Source organism: Corvus cornix, chromosome 5 (genome assembly GCF_000738735.6).
Source record: "Corvus cornix cornix isolate S_Up_H32 chromosome 5, ASM73873v5, whole genome shotgun sequence".
In the NCBI taxonomy this organism is placed as follows: domain Eukaryota; kingdom Metazoa; phylum Chordata; class Aves; order Passeriformes; family Corvidae; genus Corvus; species Corvus cornix.
The window spans coordinates 14,690,239-14,702,209 of record NC_046335.1 but is presented as its reverse complement, the minus strand read 5'-3'; the positions used below and the strand labels follow the sequence as shown (position 1 = coordinate 14,702,209).

Sequence of the window (11,971 nt, the reverse complement as noted above, 5' to 3'; positions counted from 1 at the left end):
TCCTGAATACAAAAAGCATAAGAAGTCTGATTCCTTTTTCTGATTTAGAATTTGAATTCTCCAGATTTGGGTATTTTCAGTATGAATCAGAATATTGTAGCACGGGTTTCTGTATTTAAAGTTGTCAGATACTTTACAGAGATACGTCATTTTAAAGTTGCATTAATTTCTTACAATCCAACAACTTGCAGCTATAATTGTTACCTTTGTAACAGACTCCAATCAAATCAGGGTAAGTGGCAACTCCAGAAAAAAGGTAATTTGACTAAACTTCCCTGTCTAGGTTGAGTCCAGGCTCACCAGGTCTCTGAAGTAGGAAAGCATAAACGGAATGAAACCCTAGGGGGTTAAAATACAAAACAAAAACTCTTTAGGATTTTGTTCCTTTATGCTCCACAGTGTTTAACCCCAGAGAACCAATAAATGCAGATGGAGCACAAAAAAATATGAACTCACCTTAACGTTGCATTTTTTTATAACTTCCACTAATCCAAACGTTTGCTTCACAAGTCACGTGTAAGAAAGTTTGCATGGTTTATATTCCCAGGATCCCATTATAGTAAAGCTCAAAAACAGTTCACTGAAGTATTAGTAAAACTGAAAGGTAAAAAAATCCACATTCTCAGCTGATAATAAATCATTTCATGTCAAGCAAAAAAAAAATTCTGACCTCTGCTTTCCAGCATTACTCATTAAAACAAGAACTACAGAAATAAATATGGTAAATAGAGTATTAATAGAAATATAAATTTTTTCTATCTAAACGCAGATGGCATGATGAAGCTAGCACATCAGATTACTGAGTCTACCTCTGTACAGGAGAAAACTTCTGCATTGGACCCTTATTACACATTGCTCTCCCTACCTTTCCCTTTCAATAGAATTTTGTAACCTAAGCCAGCTTAATTGTCAAGGAGATTTATTTGGTGTATGCTTCTTTTGTATAATTATTTAGTTATTACTCCTATAATGCATAGCATTATCTGTAATAAGGCTGCACTACTGTGATGAACCTCCAAAGTAGCTTACTTTTCTTCTTATAACCCCCCACTCAACCTAACTCCCTTGTGAGATCTGAAATTAATATTATTCCTTCTACAGACAGAAATTTAGAAAGAAAGAACTCCAACATTTCATAGAGAATTAGTAAGACAGCAAGAAGATGAACTCATGTTGTAAAACCCAAACAGTACCTCAGTAACATGAACAATACAACATATTTCAATCTTCTGAGAATGTGTTTGCTCAAGATGCAAGGTTGAAGTTGCAGTGGAGGAGATAAAGACAAAACAAACCAACCAAATAAATTTTAAAAAAAATTTCTCTTTTGGTCTCCTTTTAAGGCAAGTGTTAACAAACAGAACCACAAACAACTCTTTCAAAGCCCCTTTGTAAGAACTGAACCTGCTGGAACACAGCACATATTCAAGTACTTTGCTTTGACTTGTTCCTACTGCATGAACAGAAAGAGAAAATAATGAAAGCTTCTATGTGGCATTTGCATTTTGGCATGTAGGAATTCTCCTAAAATAAAAATCCAGACAGACATCTAGAAATGGATTATGCCAACAAAACAGCACAAGTGAATGAGAGATCCTCTTATTACAATCACGCTCATGTTTTCAATAATTTAGTTTTCAACTTTCTTGATCATTTTCATGCAATCTTCTCTCTTTTATTTTCACTATTAGATTCCCATATGGCACAGAATCTGATTTTGTAGGCTAAAAAGGTAGAATGAAACCTTTAGGTTTTCAACAAACACCAGTGAGAAAAAGAATGAGACAGCTACTCCTATTAATGGCACAAATACCATTTTAGTAAGTAAGGTTAAGCTTTTAGGTCAAGATTAAAATTGCTTTTCTATTAGATTTTATTATTAACTTCATATTATTGACTTCAGTAGGTCTAAACCTACATGTAGTAATAACAATAGATACCTGTGACTGCAAGATCAAGTTTATGGTAATCAAGAGTTTGTAGAAAACTGAAAAACTAACACAGACAAAGGTACAGTGTGATTGTAAAGAAATCAGTGGTGACTTCATCACAATTCCATGGATAGAAACTGTGTTTTGGAACACAAAGTTTTGATTCTTATGTCACACCCCATGCTTCCACAGAACAAAAAGTTCTCAATAAATCCATAAACTGGCATGTTCCATGACCTGGAGCTTCCATGGTTCTCAAGAACCTTGTTCCCATTGAAAAAGTCTAAGTATCCTTAAAAATATGTACTGCAAATTTAAGTAACTTGCATTGATAATCAAAAAGATCTTTAAAGCCCACTTCTTACAAACCCAGATCCAGTTTAACTCCCCCATTCAACTATGGAAGCTAAATCCTTAGTAGTGACTTACAAAATTACCACCCCACACAAAAAGAAATGCAAAACAAAACAAAACTTTACCAAGCTTGTATTGTGGCAGTAAGGATATTTACACATGGAAGCAACACAAATATATAAGCATTTGCAAAATCTTGGGCAATATTATCCTTAGACCTGGCTTTTATTTGCAAATTAAATATGCAATTTAAAACCTAGCAGTGACTAAATACAGAGGTGATGACATTAAAAATCTACTCAGTGAGACTTCCTTCATATAACATAACAAAACACTTCTTTTCAAATCTAATTTTCGGTAATCTGAAAACTAATTTTTAGTGCTGTTCTGTTGTAATTCAATATAGTTTGCAGAGGTCAAATATGCATCCACAGCAATAGGGTAGCATCTCCAAAGTGCAATAGCTCCATATAACCAAACCGTTATATGTGTCCAAGAAGAAGAATCCATTCGCTTTTACCCTTCCTCCTCTGTTGCACTGAGGAACAAGAGCCTAAATTTCTTCTCTTCAAGAGAGCAGTAGCTATGAAACTACTAGCCCCCTAAAGGACTGGCTCAAGGACTGGCTCACATAAAACCACACTGAATTTCTTCCACAGCAGCTGTTCCTACATCTTGATACAGTGAGAGATTGCTCAGAAAGAGATACCACATCTAGGTGGAAACATTAACATTAAAAAGTTATATGAGCGGATGGGGACTAAGACTAGCTCTAACACACTAACACCTGCACTATGCACCATGTTACGACATCCATAAAAAGCTGGATATATCACAACAAATAGGAAAAGGCACAAGGGCAAGCAACACAGCATTTGACCCTTTCTAGTGTCACTGGAAGTAATGGTGAGCACATTTGTAAAAAACAATTTGTCTAAACTAGGCAAGCTGAATAGATTCAGGTGAGTTTAGGCATTGGCCATAATTAAATAAAATCACCTCCCTACCACTTAACTTTGAATGAAAGGCACAGCATGAAGATTTCCAGCCAGAGATCATCTGAATAGGCTTTACACCTTCAGGTTATTTGTTTTAAGTTTATGGACAGTCCTTTAGGCAAGGAAAGGGTCTTCCTAAACACAATACCATGAGAAGACCACAGTGGTTCCTCTCTGAAATGACAAGCTCTGAGCTGGAGAGTCACAGCAAAAAAAAAAAAAAAGAAAAAAAAAAGAAAAAAAAAAAAAGTAAAAGGAAAATGAACGTTCATTTTAAAGGGGTAATAGACAACTCTACCACGAGGCCCTCGCAGAGGGAAGAGTAAAACGAGACCAGGCTGTCACTCCTTTCGTAATTGCAAAGGTGCTGCCTAAAAGGGGAGAAAACTTCCATTGGCAACTTCCTCTGAAACACTCCAAGAAAGCAGCACACAAACGCTCGTACTCCCCTTGCGTATAATTCATCTGATAATGTCTAAAATTTATTAACAGCATCTTTAAACACCGCTGAAGAGAAACGGCTTTTCTAAACGAGGGTCAAAGACAAACGCTTTGGAAACACAACAAGGCACAACCGCGGGGACATAGGGGAAAGAGCCGGGAGACGAAACGGAGTAACAAGTGTGGGGCCGGGTTTGCTTCGCCTGCAAGTGTTTCCCAAGGGCATCGTGGCCGGCGGGCCGGGCCGCGGCGGGGGGAGCCGCGGGCGCGGGGAGCCGCAGCGCTCCGGAGGGGAGAAGCTCTCGGGCCGCGGCCGGGAGAACGGGGCCGGACCGCCGCGGGCGGCCCGCGGGAGCCCCGGAAGGAGCGGCGGGCTTCGCTCCCGGCCGCCTCGGGCTCGCACCGGGCTGCTCCCGTCGGGATCGGCCTGGCCGGGCCTCGGCCACTTCCCTCGGGGTGCAAGATCCGCCATCGCTGCCCGGCCTGCGGCGAGCGGAGCCCGCCTGCCAGCGCTGCCCTCCGCCGCTTTCACACTGTGTGATACCGCACCGCTGAACAAGGACCTGCGCTGGCCAGGCCGGCCCTGCTCCCCGGCGAGATGGGCACCATCGCTCCCCGCTCCCGTCTCCCCCCTGTCCCTCTCCCCGCGGCGCAGGGTGAACAAACACGCCGCCGTCTACCTGTGCAACACCTCCGCAACACACTTTATTTACACGGAATCAGCTCGGGGCATTGCACACTATATACAGATATTTTCCCCCTCCAACAAGGCAGATCTTGTGCAAGATTAGTAGCATCCTCTGGAGCGCATCCGACAGTCCACGGGAAATGTCCCCCCCACTTAAAAGTATCAGCTGTCAGAGTCCAAGTCACTTTTCCCGTCCTCTTGTCTCTTCTCCGGTGACGTTTTAGACGCTTTATTCCACTTTTGTGCGTTTTCTGATTCCTCCGAAGACGATCGCTTTTGCCTCCTCCACTTCGCCCGGCGGTTTTTGAACCAAACCTGTTACGTTAAGAAATTAAATTATCAGTGGAAAAAAAAATAAAAATAGAACTATGCAAACCCTCAGTGTGACCTCAGCCCTGCAGGAGCTCTGCCGAGGCCGGTGTGCGGAAGCCGCGCTCGGACGGAGGGAGGCAGGCGGAGGAAGCAGCCGCTCTGGTGGGACCGGCCGGGCGCCTTCAGGAGGCACAGCCGCCTCACGACAGTCGCTCACAGCCCTGTGACAGGCTCGGCCGGCTGCCCCAAGGAAGGGCACTTGGAAATATTAAAAAACTTTCCCTCTGCCCGCGCAAAGCGGTCGCTCTCCCTTCGCTGGCCGAGCCGCACAGCGATAGATCCGGTTCGAGCGCGTTTGAGTGCGAGTGGGAGAGGGTTGAAGAAGGAAAAAGAAAACAAAGTACCTCCACTTTTTCCTCTCTTAAGTGCACCCTTCTGGCCAGCTGTTCTCTGGTGCCCACGTCTGGGTATTTCGTTTCCTGGAAGAGGTTTTCCAGCGCTTCAAGCTGCTCGTCAGTGAAGATAGTCCGGTGCCGTCTTTTTCGCCTGCAGTGCAGCTGGTTCAGTAACTGCAGCTCCGTCCGGGACAAAGTGCCCACGTTCATGTAGGGCAACATCTGATGGGGAACAGGGGACATCAGGACTGACCCAGTGCCCTCGTAACCTACGGACAGACAGACGAGTCGACGACAGGCTTTGCATGAGATCGCTGCTTCCCCCCCACTCCCGTTCCTTCCCGTCCCGTCCCGTTCCGTCCCGTCCCGAAAAAGCCCCCTCCCGCCGCCCACCCGCGCTCCTGCGGGCCGCCAGATGCCCGCCACCCCCTCCGGCCCCCCGCGACTGCGGGAACAAAGGGAGCCCGTCCGCCCCGTCCCACGCGGGGCCGCCTTACCTGCGGGGGGGACGCAGGAGCACTGCTGGGCGCCCAGGGGCGGCACGGCCCCGCAGCACGAAGGGCCCACGGGGGACGCCGGCACATGCAGCTGCCCGTAGTAGTAGTTGTTGTAGCCGAGCCGAGATCCAGTGACGGCCGGCGGCAGCGCGGAGGCGGGAGCCACCGCCCGGGAGTAAAATCCGCCGTAGTCAGAGGCGCTGCCGTAGAGCGAGTCCCCGTGGAGGCTGGGGAAGACGACGGGCGCGGCGCTCGGGGGCAGCAGCACCGAGTCCTTGCAGCGAGGTCTGGCCGCCAGGATATTGTCGATGCTGAACATGCTCACAGGCATGCCCCAAACCGTGCGGGGCAGGGCGGCGGGGACCGGCCGGGGGAGGGAGGGAGGAGGGCGGGAGGGAGGGTAGGTGGTGGCTGGGGAGGGGGGGGAGAGGCTGGAAGGACACGAAATCGAAACTTTTCGGATAAATTTTAAAAAGGGATCGGAGCAAAAAGAACAGAGCCTTTTCCGAGGGCAGCTTGCGGGCAGAGTGTGCGTGTGTGCCTGTGCGCGCTTGTGTGCGTGTGCGCAGGATCCACCCCTGGAACTTTCCCCCCTCAACTCTCGCCTGTTTACTGATCTCAACCCAGAGGGCTGCTCGGAGTATAATCCATCTGAACCTCTTCCCTTTTTTATACCCAGGCGACGTCATCCTGGATTTAGTTCCTGGTAATATGCAGATGACAAACAAAACCAGATTTGATTTTTTTTTTTCTCCCCTTTTTTTGGTGGGGAAGAAGTGGGGGTTACACAAAGGAGTGAAAGCAGCCTGAGTCTGTGTATTGAGAATTAATGAAATTAACGTAATCCTTTCTATTAGTAGGCTTTTTAGAAAGGCCCCAGATTTAGGCTTGATCTCTGCTGCACCGGCTAATTGCCCAGGTTAATCTTATTAATGCCATTGTGTAGAAGTGGTTAGCAGCTCCTAGTCTTGTCTATTATGCGCCTGCTTTGGTCGTGTTAGTTCACATTAGTGGGTGCGATTTCCTCTGTCTAAAGCTCAGATTCATTATTTATGCTTCGAACTGGTTAAGAAGTACTTTTTAAAAAAAATAAACTGCCACATAACCATGCAACGCCCCCCCACTCCGAGTGTTTCTGTAGCAGGATTTGTATCTTGCGTCCCCGTCTCGGAGGACTGAAAGGGCATCGAGGAGTACCCGTTTCTCGGACTTAAGGTTTATGCAGTGAAGCAACAACGTCTTCACTGAGTAACTGAACTATTTTTTTTTTTTTTATTTTCCTAGGTCACCTGGCGGAACAAGGACGCGTAAATATTGTAAACTTCTCTCTCTCTCTCTCCCCCCCCCTTTTTTTTTTTAAACAGATTCAGACAGGTATCACTTTTTGTTTTAAAACAAGCCATGAGATGCAAATGTTAAAGACCAGTGCCGTCTCAAATCCCCGGGTGTGGTAGGTATTCCGATTTGCTTCTGATCTATCTTGGTGCTTATTTCTTTTCTTTTTAATCTTTAATTATCTACCTTAGAAAACAAAGTTCGTAAAGTTGCAACGATACAGAGAACTTTGTATTTTGCATGTTCTGTGAATTTTTAAATGGAGACATTTTAAATCCCTAAAACTCTTCCTATTAAGAGGTTTGGCTCTCCTGGTAGCTGGCTCTTGTGATTTGCAGAATACTTCGTCTGTCACGACTGTCCCTGGGAATCCACAGGAGGTGAACTGAATAAGATTAGACTATTTACCCCATCAACTCTCCATCAAACAAGGTAGGAAATTGTACGCATGAAATGAAAACAAGCCATTAGAGTCCGTTTACGAGGAACACATTATTTTTCCTCACCAAAGAATATCCTCGTTAGCGCTTACTCGCACTTTATCCTTCCTTTCCTCGATATTCCAGGATTTAAAGCCACACCTGAGAATGATCTGAAACCTATTTCTAGCGAAAGACCCGTATAAACGTTAAAGAAAAAGAATGCCAAAACTAAATTCTTGCTTTGTTGATACATCGCAATGTGAATAATTACCAGCATCAGTTTTTACTTCAATTTGTCTGTGTATCAATTTCTTTACGCCCTTGGCATTTAGACCTGAACTTCGTGCAAGTTTTTCAAATTCAATGAAAAGTGAAACTATTTGACAGAGGGTTCGGCGGTTTTTTGTTAGATTTGTGAAAATTTTTTCTGTTGATGTTTTTAGAGTTTTCTTTAATTTTTGTTTGTTTGTTTGTGGGTGGGCTTGGAGAGGGAGTTTGGGCTTGTTGGGGTTTTTTGGTCAGTAATTCCCTGAGCGCAGCCGGTCACGCTGCATGCAGAGCAGCGCCAGCTTAATGCCGCCATCGGGATGCTCGTTCACGTCCTCAGCGGCTCTGCAGCAATGCGCAGCAGCATCCCTCCGGTGGCCTGTGCACCCGGAGGGGAGCGGGGCTCCGGGCGAGCCGGGCTCGAGGTCCCCGGCAGAGCCAGGCCTGAGGTGAGGCCGGCAGCGGAGGCACGGCCCGCTCCGGCTCCGGCCCGGAGTGGAACATCCGCGGGTGCCCTGGGGGCCCGGGGGCGGCGGCGAGGGACGGGCGCTGCCCAGCGGCGGGAGAAGGGCGGCGGGGACAGCGCTCAGCCCCGGGACTGCCGCCCCTCGGGGAACAAACCGGGTGACCCCCGCGGGGGCTCGCAGGTGGGGCACCCTCCGTGGAGACACCCTCGCCGGGGCGACTTCTCGGGTGTTTAGCATCACTCGCGTCAGAGCTTCATCTCCGCGCCTGTCGGGCTTCTCCCAGGTGAAAGCAGCGCCGCGGGACGCGAGTGGGGCACCGGAGGAGCCGCGGCGCTGGCGGAGCACACACACACAGCTCGGGCTGTGAGGGCTCGGCTTCCCAAAGAGTTTTTTGCTCCCCTGACGGATGATCCACCACGCTGCAAAGCTTACCTTTATTCCTAATTTAGAAATGATATTTTTCCAAATAACTTGTCCCCCCAGTGGGGAAGGTTTCTTTTATTTTGTTTTGTTTTAATCTGAGTCGCCTTGCCGTGAAACTCCCGATTTTGATACCCGCTTCGCAAAACCCTCTCTCGGAGTTTCTCATTTCCCAAGCGCTCTTCGCTAACCTGGCAAACGGAAAATTGTGTTAAACAAACAATCAGTTGTCACATAATGTTGGGGTGAAATTGTAATAACAAATGAAACACAAGCAAATTGTGCTGCATAGTGTTGCTAAGCAATTGTTTGTTACGGGAGGGTGGTCACAGCATGGGTTGAAAGAGGGATCTAAAGAGAAGCATAGCACTGGGCAGAGCAAGCTGTTAGGTATGAAATACAGTAAACACGGCGCTGATTTTCAATATTATTACCCAAACACGATTTCATACAAAGCAATCACCGTACACAAGTCTATGAAAATGCGCTTGTTGAGAAATCGAAATTTTTTTTTTATTTTAATACATTAAGGAATAATTCCGGGGATGCAAAACGCACCCACCGCCTTCCCGGCGGAATCTTTGACGGGCCTGGCGGCGGGAGAGGCACCGGGACGGCCGGCCGGGAAGGGCCCGGGGCACCGCACCCCAGCCCGCCCGCCTGGCCGGGGCTTGCCTCGGGCCCAGGTCCCGGCTGCGGCTCCCGCCCCACGCGAGGAATAACGAGGGGGTGAACCAGGGGTTTGGGGGATGACTGGCGGCGAAACCCGCACGGAAACGGCGCTTCGCGGCACATCTCTCGCTTATAAATGCCATCACCCTGCAGCGTTCCCCACGTTTGTTTCAAATTGATTGCATCATTGCTTCACCAGGAAAAAAAGTATAAAAGTCATACAATGCGAAATTACGGTAATTTGTTCCCAGAATAAACTTATCTTGAACTGATTAGGAGAGTCAGTCATTTGAAAATGAGGCAGAAACGCGATTGGGGTTTTTTTTCCGAAAGCTTCCCTCTAACAATATCAGCTTCTAAAGTTTTCATTCATATAAACTTTATTAATGAAGATCTTTTATTTAAATGTCAAGGGGATTTGAAATTTAGAGTAAATTATGAAGCATGCATGTCTTGCCAAGTCATGGGTCAAATGCATTTGTGAAAAACTGCTAAAAGAGCATATGGTTTTGAATTTTTCTACAATGACTAGTGTTTAAATAAATTGCTTGTACTGCTTAACTTCATGTATAATTTTGACAGAAATTGGCCTATAGCCTTTTGATATGTAAACATTTCAGGCTTTTATGCGGTATAAAAAGACACTTGCTTTTTGGGATCAGCTAAAGCAGTCACCCTGTAATTCAGAAAACTGGCACCTAACGTTACATTCTTGCTGCATTTCAACTTTCAAGTGGCAGCATAAGGGGGGAAAAGAGAAGGGACATTTCAAAAGTAATTGGAATTAAAAACTGCGAATGAGGTGAGAATGTGCCACTCACTGTCTGATTGAAATGGATAAACCTTAGCACTAAAGAGAATTCTCTGTCTTGTTTTCTAAAAAACAACAGAGGAATCAGTGAAAACAGGCTTCAACGTAGCACAGACCTGACTCGCATGTCAAATTAATGCCTTAAAACAAAGTCTGTCTAAAGTACAAATAGGTGTGATGAAGAAAATCCAGATATCCCTTCTGAATTCTGTCAGCTGTTTCTCTTCTACTGACTATCATGGGCTGTAAAAATTGAAACAGACTTTTATACATGGAATATTGCATTCAATGTATATAAATACACCACAACCCTTTGAAATGCCCCTTAGCTATCTTCATGTTCACTTGCATTTCACCAGTTCTTAAGTCTTTTGCAGTTTTTGCTCCAGTAAACATTCAATTGACTTCAATTAGTGTTCTGTTTTGGTGGTGTGTTTTGGTTTTTTGTTCAGGGTTTTTTTGGGGTGTGCGTGTGTGGGTTTGTGTGGTTTGGGTTGTTTTTGGGTTTTTTTTTCTTGTGAAGAGGAGACTAGAATGTGCTAAGGGCTTCAGGATACAGTCCATAAAAGTAGTGGAGTCACTCAGTTTTCAGTCTCCTTAAACTAAAATGATTTTGTACATGTATAAATCCACCAAGCTACTGAATAAATTCATTTATTACTAATATATCTGTCTCACATAAATAAACCTCCTAATGTTGATTAGATGGATAAGCCTAGCACAGTGCTAGACAGAACAGGACCTGGATAGTTGCCTGGTGCCAGACAGCTCAATATGTTTATTTCCTGTGTGCTTTAGCAGGGACTAAGCTAAAGTTGGAAAAAGGTTTAAATGAACTATATAATTTCAATCTGTTACTGTAGTAACATTTGTATTTATTGTATATGTCAGTTAGTCATACACAGAGTTCTCAAGATACACTACCCCTTTTGTTAATGGTCAGGGGTGATTTTTTTCAGAATTGTAACGAGTCAACATAGACAAATTCTGCTATAGACAATTCAAATTCTATAGCAATTTAAAAGCTGGTATGGATTCAGTTTGATGTGATATAATCTAGTGAAGAAAGCAGAATCTCTCATATGTTTCCATTAATTTGAACAAAGGAATTGAGATTATTTTGCAGGTTTCATACATATTCCAATGAACAGCATGGTTGGCAAATAAGGACATATAACATTAATGACTCAGCAAGAAAAAGACTTTTCCTCTTAACAGAAGTATCTGCATCTAAAGTGAGCAGATTGTTGCAAAGAAGAATCTTTTAAAATAGTGCATCTTTACAAGGGGACAGCGGGGTCAAACACTTTGGGTCCTTGGCTGCAATTGCAGGAGTCAACAGGAGAATGCCCTGCTACTTGAAAGTTTTGTTTTCCATCAAAAGCAGTTTGAGTGCAGTACTTTCTTCAAAGATACTGTGATCAAACCAATTTAAGCTCAGAAAAGTGGGATGATCTGGACTTCTACATTAAGAAAAATTTCATTCCAAGGGACGTGCTAGAGAGGCTGACATAGCAGGTCTGTTGCACACACATGGCTGACCCAGGTTTTAAAAGTGGTTCTCAATCACAGTACGGCCAACAGCCAAAATTTCTCCCGGAAACTGAACATACTGTAGCAGTGTGCTTACCAGCTTCAAGATGGCTTCACTCTAACCTATTAGTAGTTTAATTTTCTCTGTAAGGATGAGATCATCCTAATTCCTCATGTTATATGTACAGTCACACATAATGGTAGATAGGGAGATAGGTGTGTGTATCTGTTCCCTACAAACAGTGTGCATAAGATGCGCTCATTATGTTATTAGGTCACTTTCTATGCCAGGGTTTGTACTAATAGAAGTAGAGCAATTAAAATAAACAAACAAACAAACAAGCAAAGCCAGAGGACCATTTTCCTGATTGACAAACGTAAACCAAACTAAGACTTCTGTTGTTGATTTGCCTTTTTCCAATAACTGA

The 11,971-nt window shown here is 44.9% G+C and overlaps 1 protein-coding gene and 1 long non-coding RNA gene across 5 annotated transcripts; one reads left to right on the top strand and one right to left on the bottom strand.

Annotated features, from left to right (window-relative positions):
• Positions 1–4,401: 4,401 nt before the first annotated feature.
• Positions 4,402–6,322, bottom strand: GSC (goosecoid homeobox). Its single transcript, XM_039553442.1, is given in 4 exon segments — positions 4,402–4,727; positions 5,129–5,388; positions 5,617–6,041; positions 6,043–6,322. Coding segments are annotated over 4 exon segments (1,101 nt in total). The 5' UTR covers positions 6,306–6,322; the 3' UTR covers positions 4,402–4,574.
• Positions 5,831–10,676, top strand: LOC109144203. 4 transcript variants are annotated; one of them, XR_005602112.1, is made up of 4 exons: positions 5,831–5,901; positions 6,981–7,066; positions 7,290–7,383; positions 8,391–10,676. It is a non-coding gene; the product is annotated as an uncharacterized LOC109144203 (long non-coding RNA). The 4 variants fall into 4 exon arrangements; XR_002044809.2 differs by lacking the exon at positions 5,831–5,901 and adding an exon at positions 6,111–6,322; XR_002044828.2 differs by lacking the exon at positions 5,831–5,901 and adding an exon at positions 6,337–6,535.
• The last annotated feature ends 1,295 nt before the right edge of the window (positions 10,677–11,971 follow it).